At 32.5% G+C, this 17,141-nt stretch overlaps 1 protein-coding gene across 1 annotated transcript; it reads right to left on the bottom strand.

The window, feature by feature from the left end:
* Positions 1–1,693: 1,693 nt before the first annotated feature.
* LOC106472288 (nucleoside diphosphate-linked moiety X motif 22-like) lies at positions 1,694–14,308 on the bottom strand. The gene is made up of 3 exons (XM_022400884.1): positions 12,759–14,308; positions 4,030–4,250; positions 1,694–2,683 (listed from the first exon to the last, which is right to left on the bottom strand). The coding sequence occupies exons 1-3, from the start codon at positions 13,284–13,286 to the stop codon at positions 2,455–2,457; spliced, it is 978 nt and encodes a 325-aa protein (XP_022256592.1). The 5' UTR covers positions 13,287–14,308; the 3' UTR covers positions 1,694–2,454.
* Positions 14,309–17,141: the final 2,833 nt, after the last annotated feature.

The following is a 17,141-nucleotide window of genomic DNA, read 5'->3' on the forward strand; positions in this document are numbered from 1 at the left end:
AATATCTTCTTGCAAAAGAACATTATTTATTCCATTATTTTTGTGATGTATTTGTGATAACTATATGATACCTTTATTTTCCCATCACAGTACAGTAAGATAAAAATTATAAGTGCAACACAAATTTTTATAGTGTATAGATATATGTTCAAATAACAATTTCTTAAACTTAGAAATACTACTTTTTTAACTTTACTGATTTTACGTATAAAAACAAAAACAATGGTTTGATTTCATTAAATCATTTCAAATATACAATAGTTACTGTTTTAGGTTTATGAATTATTTAAACCAAATCCTCATAAAAGTAACTCAATGTATTTATGGTATACCCAGGATAATGACTTATAATATATAATGCACAAAACAATAAGCTGAAAAACGTCTTAGACTATAGAATAAAATGGTTTATTACAAATGTTACAGCTTATGTCATTTTCAAGGTATAGCATTTTGTCTGAATAGTAGAAGAAGAAATGGCTATTAAAAGAGAATGTTTTAACAATATGATATTAAATACAGCATCACATATCCATGTGGTCAAGTACTATCGTTATTTAATAATACCAAAATCAAGATAATTAAAACAAAATTAAATGATTGATAAATTAATAAAAGAATTTATAGACCAGAAACACTGTATTGATAGATTAACTCAAAACCAAGAATTAAAACCAAACGTTTATCTTTGGAATTATGGCTTTGAGGATTTGATTAATTTCCACACTTTTCTAAACTCCATATATCCATCTATGAAATTTAATTTGAACATTCCATAAACTGTATTATACCATCTAGTGATTTCCTAGATGTATTTACAAATATAGAATATCATATTTTAACAGGTATTTACAACAAACCAAATAAAATTCTCCATTACTGCCTACCAAAACAGAATTGAAATCTTCAACAATGACAATAGTACTAAGAAAGCTGGAGAAGAAATTCATCAATTTATACTCTATATCAGATATCCATCTAACTTCATGTTTCAAGTTACTTAACCCATTCACTGCGGCTGGGATGTATATTTCCCAGTGCTCCCACCCCCCTCACACTGCGACTGGGATCAAGTCAAGTCAAAGTTCATCATCGGTTTTAGGTCAAACAACCAAAAACTGAAAATGAACTGATCCCAGTCACAGTGTGAGGGGGTGGGAGCATTAGGAAATATATGTCCCAGCTGCAGTGAAAGGGTTAATCTTTTGACAAAAATAAAAATATCATCTCCAGAACAACCCAAATATCCAAAACAGTCAATTAAACTAGTCATACTGTACAATAGTGAAAATTTTAGTAATCAAATTTACAAAGCCATTAAAAAAAACGAGAATGAATGTACAATTGGTACATAAACTGGGCAAATCAGAGAAGTTAGTTTGGAACATGCAGGAAACGAAGCTACTGTAGAACATTACATAACACAGTTACTCAGACATAACACTTTACCTTGAAACAGGTGTAAGCAAAACATCAGTAATAAACTATTTTATTTTAGAGTTGTCATTTTTCAACTTCCTATGACTTCTTTCTTCCAATTATCACTACATCATATAAAAACTAGTACTAACTACAAAATATCTTTAATTTTTCCCTCAGTTATGAAAGTTTTTTAACACAAGTTCTATATACTAAATTATGAAGAATAAAATCATTTTAATCTATCAACTTCCTATCTGGTGAAACACGTGTATCACAGTTCTCAAATACATTTATTTTTCAAAAACTAATGATATCAAATAGGTTTCTTCAGTTTCTTACTGTGATTACCAACTTTTGTCTATAAAATAAAAAAAAAGTATTGCACTGTTTTTACAGATGCTATTTTTAGCTTAAGTTAAACTATTGAGTTACAAAGGCTTTTCAATTCAAGATAAATTAACATTTGCCCATACCAATAACTCAAGAATGGGGGCTAGAGAACAACATAACTGTCATGGCACTACAGATTACTACAAATAATTACAAAAGTTCAAACATTAGCCCAAAACACGAATGATCTTTATATATGGTCTCACTCTGTCTCTTATCACAAATTCCTTCTATAGCACTTTTAAAAGAATTATTAAGACCTTTGCAAGCAGGCATCGTGCATTTTGAGGAATTAGAGAAAATTGAGAAATTTGACAAAATATCAAAAATTTTGTATTTGCTTGATTTATTGTGTATTTTATTGAAGAAACTTAAGGCTACACAAACCATAAGTCACTGGAATCAGTGTGAAGAACTATTATTAATGTATGCCCATATGGCCCTTTGGAATAGAAATAACAAATACACCCGTATGGTAAGCAAAGGGTTAAACAGACAAACCATTAAATACACATAAAAGTGAAATCTAGTGTAAAAATATAATAAAACTGTAATAACCTTTCACCTTTGTATAACTCCACAAACTAAACTAAGTTTTTGGTGTAAAACTGACTTGTGATAAAAACCAATAATGTATCCTTCTCATTGATCATTCTCTATTTTAAAGTGATATTTAGTGCAGTCTTTAAATAGTAAAACAGCCCCTTTGGCAGCTGGAGTTAAATCATTCCACAAAATCTGTGTTTCTTCATTATATGATTCTGCAAGTAGTGCTTCCTGTTGGGCCACATATATACCTATTGTTTCGTCAACTTCTGCTTGAGATCCTTCTCTGTACCTAGCAAGTACATCTGCAGTTGCCAAGGAACAACTAATAAAAGAAAAAAAAATTTATCTATAAGTGGTGTGTTGCTTTCAATTAAACCAAAATGTGATTCTACTTGGAAGCAGAGGTACAAATGTTGTAAAATTAGCTACATAAAATTGTTTGTTTTATCAATACAACACTTTACTATGGATGTGGAGAGTTGTTCAAGTAAGCCACTCAAGTTTCCCTTTCTCCAATGTACATCAAATGTAAATTCAGTAAGTGGCAATTAGCTATATTTTCCTACAGAAAAGACAACTCATGATGTTGTAAGATACAAAGTTGTCTTTTCTGTCAATGAGTTGAATAATTGTTAGGGTCAGTCGCACATTTGTGTTCAGATCACAGTGGATAAAGGTAGCATGCATGCAAAGTGGATTCGTGTAAAACTTGACTTTGTAGATTGTATCATGGTATATAAACGAGGTTTGCCCCCCCCCCATAAGAGAAGCTTGAGTAATTTCCAACCTTTTAGAGCTTTTTTTCTTAACTTTTGTCTAGATAATAATAGCTATAACTTTTGTAGCATTCTGCTTTAACATTTGCTATTTGAATAAACCTTGTTTTTGCTTAATGATGGATTGTAACTAACTCTTAACTTTTAAGGAAATTAAAGTTTGTTTTATTTGCTTAATCTAAAGTTTAAACTTTTGGATCTTTCAAATCTAAACTGAACTCTGGAGTTTATTTTAGCTTATACTTTCTTTTTTGCATTCACTGTACTTTTAGTGTACCTCACAAGAGGGAGCACACTGAACTGGTAAGATAAAGTATTAGTCTTCTTCACTTCTCTTGTCAGTTCAACACATCCATGATAAACACTTTCCCTTGTGTTTATTTCAACATGTTTGTGTATAATAAAGATTTTGAGTTATGTACTGTCTTTTTCTATGCAACAACTCAGTTGGAGTTCAGAATACAACACACTCTCTATGACTTGATATTCTTTAAACATCCAACTAACAGGCCCTAAATGACAACTTTGTGGGAATGTGTGTGCCAGAAAATACCAGAGTAATAATAAAACAGTTAGATAGATGTGTAAACAAATATTTTAACTAAAAAATTACTTCCACAACCATATATTGTGTGAAACTTAAGAACCTGAAGAAACATTATCAATAAAGCAAAACATTAACTTAAACAAGCAGAAAGCTAAATGAATATGGATATGTCAAATGAATACAATAATAATCACAAAAAACCCACTAGGAAATGATTGTCACGGGAACACATGATAATGAACCACGCATGAGAGGCAAGAATGATAAGGAAAAAATCATTAGCCTTTTTAATTAAAGCTGAGTGTATTATCTTCTTTTATTTTTCTAGCCAAGATTGTAACTTACCTTATATAAAATTCAGCAGTTGGCCTGCCACCTGTTGAATTATTGCACACAAATCCCATCAACCATGGCTCTGAGAGGTAGTCAAGAGGAATATTTACTTCATCTCTGACTTCACGCAAGATTGATGAAAATATTTCTTTAACAACTAAGTCAGATGGTACATCACTAGGGGTTTCCGTAAGTTCCAGGTTTTCATTTTTCACTAAACTTTTGAACACCTCCTTAAGTAGGAAGAAGGAAAGAAAAACATAACCGATTTGTATGTGAACGGCAGAAATAATTACACTACATAGATCTAAACAAAACCAAATTTCAGTCATTTTGTCTCATTATAAGAATAATATTTCAACTAATTTTAACAAGGCTTGAGCTAGTTTAATGCCAAAACAAACTCATGCATCAACTAAACTAAAAGACAGATGAAAAGGTATATAATATGTAAACATAATAATAATTAAGAAACACAACCTCACACTGTGTGTGTTTATGGGACTGATATTCAAAAGAAGCATATGTTTCAATGAACATAAATGACAGCAAGACCTCATACGTGAAAATGTTTTGATTTTACAAATACTATGACCTTACAATATAATTTCATATTAAACTACTTCATGTGAATTTCAACTTGCATTTCTATATAATATGAGAATGTATATTGTAAACATAAGTTATGAACCACAAGAAGTTGAGCAACTGGGCTTGGAAGTGTGGGATCAGTTTGATAGGAAAAGGAAGCTATATGGAATGTATTAACTACATGCACTTAAATAGAGTAGGGCTGGATTGTTTGCAAGGGCTATTAACTCAGCTGTAAGGGCAGCCTTAAACTAGAAGTAGACAATGGAGAGGGTCAGGATAAACTAAGAACAGAAACAAAATAAGATATAGAGACAATCTTATTGTAGGATCAAATTAATAGTTTTAAAGGGAGGCTAAATTGTTACTACTGCAATGCTAAAAGTATAAGAAATAAAATAAACTTTAGAGCACTAGTCATAATGGAGGATTTTGATATGAAGGGAATAACTGAAACCTGGTTAAATATATACAATTTTTATGACATGAATTTATTTGAAATATAGCTTGTTTAATACGGACAGAGTTTTAAAAATAGGGGAGGACTGGCTTTATATAAAAATGTGAGTTGCATCCTGTTGAAGTTGAGGATATCAAAGATAGCAGCAAGAAAATGTTACATGTTTCTGGCTTCCTTACCCCCCTTCTAACGTAGTAATGTTACATGTATATACAATTTGCTTCCTTAACCTCATCAAAATAGTGATGCATATTTGTTTTGTTTTTTTACTGTGATTGGCCAATCACCAATAGCTAAGTGAGGCACATTCTGCGCCTATATACATATCTATGAGTTAGAAATTCAAAGTGTGTTGGTTGTGATAAGGAAATAGTGTAGGATGTTGTTTCAGTGTTTGTTTTATGTGTAAATTTTGACAATTAAATTTTAATTAAACATCATCTGCTGCCTATGTTATTAATACGCAACTATCATTATATACGTCAGCAAATTCCATACATAACAGAGGAGAAGGATTTTTGTTACTGACTACCAGAAGAAACTGATGAAATTCATGAGAAATTTTAATTTCAAGTTATATAGATTTCAAAATTTCATAGTCAAACAATGAGGGAGACAGGTTCATGATTGTTTTCTTCACCAAATGGTCAAGGAACCTACAAGGAGCAATGCTATTTTAGATTTATTTATGAACTTCCAGTGAGGAAATGGTGAAAAAGCTGGTGATTTGGGAACATCTTGGTGAAAGTGGTCATACTACAACTGGGTTTGATGTTTTGCTGCATATGGTGATCAGAAATAATGAAATTTTAATTACAAATTAAAAAAAAAGCTAATTTTGAAGTTATATGTCAAGAAGTATGTATTGCAAAATGGGCAACTATATTAACTGGAGATACTGATTATATGTTGAAAAACTTCTAAAAATAAATTTAAAAATTACAAAATAGAAAATTTGTAAAAAAAATAGGTGCTATGAGATTAAACCTGGAAGCAATTGTGCATGAAATGTAGCTTACACAATTGTATGGATGTTCACATAAAATCCACAAACATCCAATGAAAAGTCAACAAATCATCATTCTATTCTAAGGCTTAAATTAGCATAAATATGTACATTTTATTACAGAAAAGTACTGTACTATCTACATACAGAGTAGTTATTAATAGTTAAATTATATTACCAATTTAAACAACTCAGTACAACAATAGTATATTAGCTTTTTCAATCACTGACTATCATATAAATATATGTATACACTACTGAAATAACATGTTAGCATGCTCCATTCTTCTGGGGTGCTTTTCCATAAATAACTTGCATTCACTTTAAATGTTAATAGCAGTATCATAATGATTGAGTATTAAAGCTAGAGAACTCAAGTCTTTCTTTGGTTCGTGTAAACTTCAGATATTTATTCAACCAGCGGGGAGCAGATGCCGAACGTTCACAGGAACATGAACTTAATGGCAGTGTAGCAAACAGTCTCAGTAACAAAGATATTTGGTACACTGAAGCATGCTTTTAAGCAGTCAGACAGTATCTGGGGCATGTACTGTAGAGGTATGGAAAGCCATCTAATCTTCCATTGATGAAGTTCTTCATCACCAATATCAGGATTTGGTAAATCTTCCCTATAAACATCTAAGAAAACTCTTGTGTGACTTTTGATGGCACAAGTTTCTGAATTAATGCTGCTTGCTTTACACGTGCATCAAATCTGAAGGAAAGATTACTGATAATGTGGTCAAGACAAGGAATGGTTACTGTTTTCTCAAAAGTAATCCTCCACGGAACTATATTCTACATTTGCATGCTAACATTAATATTAAATTTGTTTGCAATATTACTGCTGTCCTTTAAAATACAATGTGAATAATCATCTATGTTCATTCTTGGTGAAGTCATTTCTTCACAGCATTGTTCTATTAGGGAAACAAAAGAAACATACATATATAGATTAATTATATCATGTATAGGTATTCAAGGATTCAACACAAACTTTGTATTTTAAACACTAGACATATGCACAGCACAAGGTATCTATTCTAATTGCATGTTGAAAAGTATATTAACTACTATAGCAGCAAAGCTACATAGTACTGTACCTCGGTAATCATGTGCCAATCCTTTTCTTTTGTTGGCAAAAAGCTTTCGAAAACTACTGCAATCAGTTTCACAAAGGCATTTCATTCTGTTCAGTAAGAAGTGTTGAAGGTCTGACTTGTATATTGTATACTGTGTATTCTTGCAAGCCAGACTCTTATTTGTATAGAGTAGTTTTCAAATGGGTCTAAGATTAGTACAATTTGCAGCTTCTTCACAATCACTTTATAGTTCTATTTCCATGACACGACGAAGCTTGCTTGTGGTCAAAAACATGTGTAGCTGTTAGATATACACAAATGTTTCAGTTTAAGTTGAATGTGAGCATTATGATTTGGATAGCACATATAGCTGTTGTGTCATATTTAGTACATTGTGTAGCATGTATGTTCTGCTGTTATAAGTTAGGAATTGTTATATTGTTGCATCATGTCACTAGTACTTTTTTAATTTTTCTTGTTTTAATTGAATATTATTGCATCATAATATCTAATATTCCATGGAATGTTTTAGATCTCCATTGGGGTATAAATACATGTCAAAAGATTATTATTTTGACCTAGACTACGTGATTGTGAGTTTAGCATTAAAGAGTGCATAGTGGCAATTTTTAAAGTGAAATTATCACAGGCTGTATTGCACTAACAGAGAAAAGAATAATAACTCAACTTATCAGTTGTCTTCTAAAGTAATTAAACCAGCCTGTGTGGACTTTGACAAAAACAAAAGAGAGAACTATTTAAAGCTCTGGGTAAAACTGTGATAACTAACAGTTTAACAAACATTTGTATATATGTTTGACTTGTTTTTATATATTATTTTAAGACAAGTGATCTGTATTGCCCTTTGTTTATTGTTGAAATTTATTGCCATCAAGTCACAGACACCTACTGTAAAGAATCCGGCGAACAAAACCTGACATAAGTAATACAGCTTCAATCTTCCAATTACAAGGTGTCAATAGAAGCCATTAGATGAGATTATTTCAAGCCAAAAAATGCTAATGCTTCATCAGAAGAATGTAAACTATGTATTGGATGTTAAATACCATAAGCAGCTGCACTATAACTATGTAAGCATAATTTTTTACCTCACAAAAATAGGGGTACTGGATATGCGAGTCACTTACTAGTATTTCTTGTAAACCCTTGAATAATGGGCAGGTGCCAGAAGAATAGAAGTTGGCTAATGTTACCCTTATTTTCCAGGTGTGTGTATGTGATAAAACCTGTCCCAGTAATTACTAATTATAGATACATCAGTCTTACATCAGTTATAGGAAGAAAGTTTTTGAATATCTGATAACAGATGCCTTGCAAATTCATATAACAAAGTTTAAAATTTTGTTGGATAGTCAACAGGTTTCACTAGTGAAAAATATTCTCTCATTAATCTTTTTGAATTCTTTGAAGAGATTACTGCTTATATAGATGGTGGCAAAGGTGTGGATTTGGTGGATCTGGATTTTTAGAAAGTATCTGACAAAGTGCCATGTAAAAGGCTTGTTCAAAAATAATCTCTGTAGGCATGGAGGATGTGTTGGCTCATTGGACAGAAAATGGGTTGGATGGAAGAAAGAGAGTTGTGATAAATCAAATTCAGTTAAAGTGGATTAATGTAACAAGTGGGGGACTTCAGAGTTCAATGCTAGAACCTTTGCTCTTTTATTTACATGAATAGAATAGATGAACAGATGATCAACAAATTGCTTAAATTTACCAATGATATTATGGTCTTGGATGTTGCTGGCTGTGGGGAAGATGCTGATGCTTTAGAAAAGAATTTATATTATTTGGTGGGTTGCACAAATAAATGGCAGACAGCTTTTGATTATAATACATGAAAAGTAAGGCATGTGCATTATCATAATTTAAATTATAGGTATAATTTTGATGGGAAAAACCTCAATAGTGTTATGGATGAAAACAAATCTTAGCACTTTGGTTGATCAATATCTTATGCAATCCAAGAAGTACTCTGTTTTTAGATTAGGGCAAATGAGATTTTAAGTTGTATTTACAAATATGTTGAATATAAGTCTTAAAGAGGTTATAATTTCATTGTATAGGTCTTGTTAGGCCTCACTTGGAATAGTGTTCAATCTTGGGCACCTTACCTTAAGAAGGAAATTAAGTTATTGGAAAGAATTCGGAGTAGAGCTGCAAGGATGATAACTGGGTTGGACATGTTAAAGTCTCTGAATTTTTTTTTTTTTTAAGAAAAACAGATGGAGGAGATCAGATTAAGGTATTCAAGACTGTAACAGGAATTTATAGTGTTGACACAATAATTTTGTATACTTAATTGTGAGAATGGTAGAACTAGGGGACACAAGTTTTGGCAGGGTAGGAGTCATCTTTGGTTAAGAGTTTTACTTTCTTAAGAGGATGGTAGGCCTTTGGAATGGGTTGCTTTCAGATATAGTGGATGCACTAAGTTTAAAGGAGGGCTTTATAAATATTTAGATGATAAAGGATATCTTTCAGATTTTTTCATTATTATTATTACAATCCTTACTTTTTATAATCATTATTTCATTATTATTATTTTCTTTTAAGTTTAGTTTAATGGATGGGACAGCCTCAATGGACCAACAGGCTCCTTTTTGCCCTTAAATGCTGTGTTACAGTGATTCAGAAGTATACTGTTGTGCATCAATTTAGGTAATTTTTGGATTAAAATATTTCATTTGTTATTTTCCATACAGTTGCAACTGAAATTTCTAGTGCATGATGCATATTAATAAATGTTTTGAAGGATATTACCTTGAAGCTGACTTTGAATGACTGAAGTGATATTGTCACAGGGTAGGCTCATAACACCTCAGTCAATACTACTAACAATTATTTTCCTATACTTCTCCATTTCCAAACTATTTGCTTGCCATTGGACTTCTGAAACACCAAGTTTACACTTATATTGGATTTGAACTGAGCACATATACCATAAAAGAAAAAATTATGCCCGAGGTTTGACTACGGATTCACTTGTAACAAATAACAGAATGACTACCTCATTATAAGCAATAGTTTCTTGTAACCAGAGAAAGCTCCTCTTTGCTTGTAAATAATGTGTGTTATGTTTTTTTACAATACTTTATTATATACTTAAATAATTTTGTAAAATTATTTATTTACTACTATAATAAAAATATCTGGCAAACAACAACTAAAAACAACCTTCATTACAAACTTAAGACTACATTCTTATACATATCTAATTATACCTACTGCTGAGAGTAAGATTGGTTTGTATGTAATCTTGCACAAAGCTACACAAGGGCTATCTGCACTAGCCATTCCAAATTTAGCAGTGAAAGACTAGAGGAAAGGCAGCTAGTCATCACCACCCACCAGCAACTCTTGGGCTACTCTTTTACCACAAAATAGTGGGATTGACCATCACATTATAATGCCCCCACAGCTGAAAGGGCAAGTTTGTTTGGTGTGAGAGGGATTCGAACCTGCGACCCTCAGATTGCGAGTCAAGTGCCCTAACCACCTGGCCATGCTGGGCCAAGAATAAGAGCTAATACAGTAAAATGCATAGCATAAATATATGGTGAGCCAAATTAAAAACCTTAAGTTTTTCCTCAATTTTCAAAATTAGTTAAGAAAAATATTATCATGTGATTGGATTGAATACATTGTACATATATATGTAAGCTGAAAAAGAAAACTGTAAAGAAGAAGTGTAGATCTGGGCTTCCAAACTTAAATTTATTACCCTAATATTAAATTTCACAGTTTAACTCTTTTTCATACAATCCCTCAAAGATACCACCCATAGGAAGACAATATCTTAACAATTCTAACCCTAAAAATAAAGTTACTTGTATTTCATTTATCCTGTAGAGATAACTAGCTGAAAGTTCTTAAACTAGAAATTACTCAAAAAGCCCACCTCTGATTTTTACATACTGATATTTTCCTTTACAGAAAGGCTTAAGAAAAATGTGCACTCAGTACTCCAAATGAGGTCTAACCAATTTTATGCACGGTTACACTAATTATTTTACATTTACAATTCTTGGAGAGAAAAAAAAAACAACTCAACTTGCACTTTTGACCATGCAGCTAAACACTAAGCAGAGGATTTTATCAATAATATCTTAATACTACTCTTAAAAAAACACAACTTCCCTTTCGACATTGCAACATATTTCCATATTCTAATCTAGTCATTTAGACTGTCAAGATTCATTTCAAAGATAAGTAAAGTATTTTCAGTTCTGCTATCTATTCAAACCAGTAACCCAAACAGTAAATGAATAATGCCTCAACTCAGACCCCTGAAGGACCCAAGCTTTTACATTAAGAGAAGTGTTCACATTAAAGAAACAAAGCCCTAACAAAAACTTTGACAAATAGGTAATTTGGTAAGGTAATGAAACACCTTTTTCAAGCCATGCTGATAATCCTATATTTATTTATTTTCCAAATTTCATTTTAAATGGTACTGACAAGATTTCAAAACCTTTCTAATAAAAGGAGTCAGACTAATACATCTAAAAATTGCCCAGATTACCTTCACCTTCACATAGACAACCATTATAAAGAAATTCCTCAGTTCTTCCACACTTAATATAAAACAAAGTTAAGCTTCACTTTCTATTTTTTAATCTTCTTAAAGGGCTTAAAATCAAACTTTTCCAAAATACTTTTCCCTTCAACAAAAACAGAATGCAAAGAAAATTTCTTACAAACATTCAAGATATTGATCAGTTTACAATTCCCTTCTTCTTCAGCAGTGAAATATTGTGTAGCACTAATAAATAAAAAAAAACAGAAAAAAAGTGGCTTAGTGCAGTGAATGTAAGCTTAAACACCCTTTTGTCAAATTTGGTGTTTTGAGCTACGTTCTTGTTCTTTAGGCCTTAATAATAGCTTTCTTGACTTCATTTTTGTTGTTGATAAACCTCATCATCATCCAAATATGTTTGATATAATTACAAAGCTTGGTGTTTTTCATTAAGTATTAATTTACCTACCCTATTCACCTATTTTGGAATGAGATTTTTCCTTAACTGTTTCTATTTAAAACATTTCTTCAATAAATACAAATGTATGCTAGGGAAGATGATTCAAAAGAACCATTTAGTCACATAAAATGAGCATAGACCCTTAATAAAACTACAGTATATTTAGAAGACAAATGATAAGAATTCAAAGATAAATTATCATAAAATACTAACAAGGACATACAACAGTATATGGAATAAGTATTAAAATATATACTAACATTCTATAGTTTGTAACATTGAAGACATTTATATACATTTTAATGGTGGAAGTTGGAACACTGTCCTATGAAACTAGGATTTATTTGAAGTGAAAATTGAGATCAGGGAGGTCTTGAAAGTTAAACAACCGAGTAAGTGTTAACTTAAAAACAACTAAGCCATGTCTTGAATGACACAGATCTCAGTTTCCATTTCATTTGTAAATAACAACAGAATTTTGGCAGAACTGAATTAACTGTATGGCTATTCCAATCAGCTTGTAAAGTTCTAAATTAATTTTTACCATAATAAAAACATGACAATATAAATTTACAGCTTATACACAAATGACCAGCATTAACCTCTGGTTCAGGATGTCCACCAGGTCGATCTAAGCATCCTGGATATTCTCCACAGTTGTGACTTCTTTTGATAAAGATGAAATCATGGTTTGTTGTTTCAACAAGTGCCCCTATACCAAGTGACTGAGACATGTAAGTGCAGTGGTTACCAAAGTCCTTTCTCCCATCTTCTAGAAACTTTTCTGTAAATGGTGAACAGCATGTGCCCAAAAAGTCCTTATATGAGGTAAGTCCTAAGAGAAGCTGTATTTTCATTTCAGACTCATTAGGACCATAAACAGTGTGAAGTGTGTGAAAACGAAATTTCAATCCATCAAACAACGTTGGATTTTTCTTTTTTTGTTCTTCCCAGTGTTTATCTATAAGATTTTCTAAACTTGGATGTTTAATTCTGTTGTACAAATTGGAAAACAAAACTACTACTTGATTCTTCTGGATTCCTTCATTGTTCTGGATGCATTTGATTAATTCAAGATTTTCAATGTCCATTGTTCCTTTACTATCAGTCTTGCTCTTACTGTTTCTCATAAAGAATAAACTATCATGTCTAAAATTAGATAACTGGCAGCTGGAATATACGTTTGTATTGTACGCGTTTTTGTAGCCTTCCAGACTACAGCTGCATGCTTTCTTTTACACCAACTTGAATGTTGTACCACTCAGATTGACCAACAGTTTTTTTCTTTTCACGTCAGTATTATCACTTTTAAACTCTATCTGGAAAGTTTCAAACGTAACTAAATAACACAAGGATAAAATAATTTTTAGATAAACCCAAAAAGAAAGATAAAACCAAAAATATAGACAATACAGTGCTTACAGGTTGCCGTAATACTTACTTGTTAGTACTTCTAGTAAGTTTTAAAACAGTACAGCGGGCTTAATTATTAAGTTAACTAGCGTATAGCCCGTCAAAAATGACGGAGGCACGTAGCACCACTCCATAATATACCTTAACCTTGCACTTAATAGCTAATTTTAATAAACAAATTTTGTGAAATCAAGATTGACCAACATAGAGAGAGAAAAGTGCAGTCGAAACAGTTAAACATCGGTAAATTCCATTGTGAGCCAATCAAAATTAAGATCATTCATGAAGTGAATTCGTGGCGTATTCATAGAATGATTATTGGTAAAACTAAAAATCAGTTAGATTAACAACTTCTGATATTGATATATAGAAAACCCAGTGCATTTTGGTTACACTATATTCCAACAATGGCTTTTATGTTATGTTGCTCAGAAACAAAAGTATAACCTAATATTGATGTTAGTCTATGTACTGAAACTGAAAGAATAAAATGAAATGTAGAGACCACAGACAACAAAACTGGAAAAATATATGTCGATTTCTTAATTTAGAGTCTCCGTTGATTAAAGTTTGCTTTTATATTAAAAACGTTGGTGATATAACAGACAATAGCTTAATTCAGAATAGATTTAAGTTTGACAAGGAATCGATAGTTTTACTTTCGTGATAATTGTTATGCTTTAGGTTAGGTGATCACACACTTCATCTTTACTTTAGGCTTATTATAGAAACACTACACTTATAAAATTTTACAGCACCCCCTCACGGCCTCTTTGCACATCTGGCACTAAAATCATAATGTGCAGACAGTAATCGAACTATTCTATATGGATAAATGAATTTTGGCTTTCATGATTCCTCTTATTTCGAGAAATCAAGCGTGATACATTAATAACCTATTAACATTAGTAACTGTTAGTACATAAATATTTTTTAGTCTTTACGAAATCACAAACATATTAGTATTTACAAAACCGTTCAAAATAACAACAATAATAATAATAAAAAAGAATATTACATACTAATAAAATACCAGCATCTCAATGTTCTGAAAAGCTGACTGGGGCCCTCTTTAGGCCGAGCCCCTATTTGCTTGCGCTTTATGTATAACTATGGTATAAGTAGAGCCCGCCGGGCCCCATTTTTTTTAGCTACTAGGCATTTAGGCATAACTCCGCCCCTCCTGCTAAACTAGCATAATAGTCTGGTTCACTTTTCCAAAAAAGCTGCTAGGAAAGATGGATCACACATTTAGGGGTAATTTATGGCAAACAGTTGATTTTGGTCAATTTGAGGGTGCTGAACTCAAAAATGGCTCCTTTACTTTCAAAATTGAAAAACAAAATGGCCGCCATTTACCCCTGGATTTGGTTATATATCTTTTAATACACAGAGTAAATTTGGGTCAATTTGTGAATGCTGAGATCAAAAATGGTGATTACAAAACTAAATTTTGTCACTTCCCCCCCCCCCAAAAAAAAACAACTGAGAAAACAACCGAAAATGGTGTCCTAAAGGCTGCGTTCATTTTTGCTTATGAGCTGCCATTTCCATGTTTACATAATTGCATTAACTAGTATCTGGTATGTCTAAACTGAACACAAAATCAATGATCAATAGTAGAGGAGAGCTTTTTATCATATATTAATTTCGAAAATCTTACAATCGCCCATACATTTGCATGCCACACAGCATCCCAACTTTGTCTTTCGACACTTGCATCTTGAACATCTCGTCTTGCACTGACATGTGATCAGTTCTTCACGTACTTGTGGTACTGGAAGTAGAGAAGAACCAGAAAGCTCTGGAAATGGAACGTGTGCTTGTAGCCAAATAAAAGCCTGGTAGTATTCTCTCATGATATGAAACTTGAGCGAATCACATGTTGGAGGACGTCTGTCTAGCTGCTGAGCATTTTTGAACTGGACCATTCATATTTGGTCAATGCTATCAGCTTCAAGAGCAGATTCAAAAATTTTACGTACAAAATTTTTAGCATTCTTTATCTTTTTTGATGTCAAAGTGACAATACCAAGTCCATCTAGGAGTGCACTGTGCTCAAAAAAGCATCTCAAAGCTGATTTCTTGCTATCACTTACCAAAAAGGATGTTGAATCACTGCCGCTAAGAGCATGAAATGCTGAAAGGTTGGACAAAGTGCATAGCAGTGACAAAACAGAGACAAGTTCATGAATTGGGATGAATTCTGGAAGCTTCTGAGAACCTGATTTCATCCACATCTCTTCCCACTGAAATTTCTTAAAAATGGGGATGTAGCAACAGAAATACATCTGTGCCTTGAGCTTTTACAATAATGACAGAACTACTAAAATGAACACAGTGTAATATTATACGCGCTTCTTCTTAGAAGTTCTGAAGAAATGTCATAGCAACATCTGATTGGCTGCAAAAGGCTTGAATTTGCTGAATATATCCCCCTGCACATACAATCACAGGTATTTTAGCTTGTGTTGCTTGCTTTACAATTTCCACTAAAGAAACTCATCCAATTCAATCTTGTTTTCAGTAACAGCTAAAAACCTTGCCCAGTCATGAGGTAACTTAACATTGGAAGACTTAACTGACCTGATTAACGCGGGTTTCTTAGTTTTGTTGCATCTACATCGAGTGGAGGACTTCCCAGACAAAATTTAATAATGATAAGACAATGTCAAGCTGAAGCTTTGTAGAATGGATGGCAACTGCTTGTTGTAGAGACACAAGTGTAGATGACGACGTTTCGAAAGTCGTCCTCTACCTTTGTGTCTTTCAACAGGCAGTTGCCGTCCATTCTACAAAGTTTGATCATGAATACTCTGTCGAAATAATCTATCAAAGAACGTCAAGCTGCTTGAATTATTCTCCTACCTTAAAGACCACTGTACAGAAAACACTATCAAAATCTCCAAAGGTTTTGCTCCTTGAGATTTTTCATGGATATGAACTGCAGACATACCATCAATGATCAGTGTTGCATCTTCATAAGAAGGCAGGCTCTTAGGGTAACTGATCTTTGCTGTCAGCTCATCATTTAGAAGTGACTTTGTTCCTGATCTCAAAGAGCCATCTAATGTTGCTAAAGAAAGAGGAACTGGTGACAGTTTATGTTTCATGATTTCATTCAGGTCAACGCAATAACAAGTCACTGTAAGAGAGTCTGGTCAGGTTTAATTGTCTTAGTTTTGTCCTTTCCCATACCTAAGGCTTTCATATCATACATGCTAGCAAATGTAAGATATTTTCTTTTGGACAAAGGATCATTGCAGGGCACAGTGTGCAAAATCAATCTTTGCTGTAGGAAGGTTACAACTTAAGCTTTTCCACTTTCCTTCACACTCAGCAATGCTTATGTCACATCTGGAGATGCTTGATCTTTGTTTGTAATGTTCAACAAAACTGAGAAGTTTGAATCACCTCTGAAAAGTGAGAATCTTTGCAACACTTTTTTGGTTTTTTTTTCCACATTGTGCGTCCGAGTCCATGCGACCTTTGCTGGATTCTTCATTTTCCATTGAATCATAAAGACTTTGTGTATCCTTTGCGATTTTGGATTGAAGATTGTAAAAGAGGGC

Source organism: Limulus polyphemus, unplaced genomic scaffold (genome assembly GCF_000517525.1).
Source record: "Limulus polyphemus unplaced genomic scaffold, Limulus_polyphemus-2.1.2 Scaffold5220, whole genome shotgun sequence".
Taxonomy (NCBI): Eukaryota; Metazoa; Arthropoda; class Merostomata; order Xiphosura; family Limulidae; genus Limulus; species Limulus polyphemus.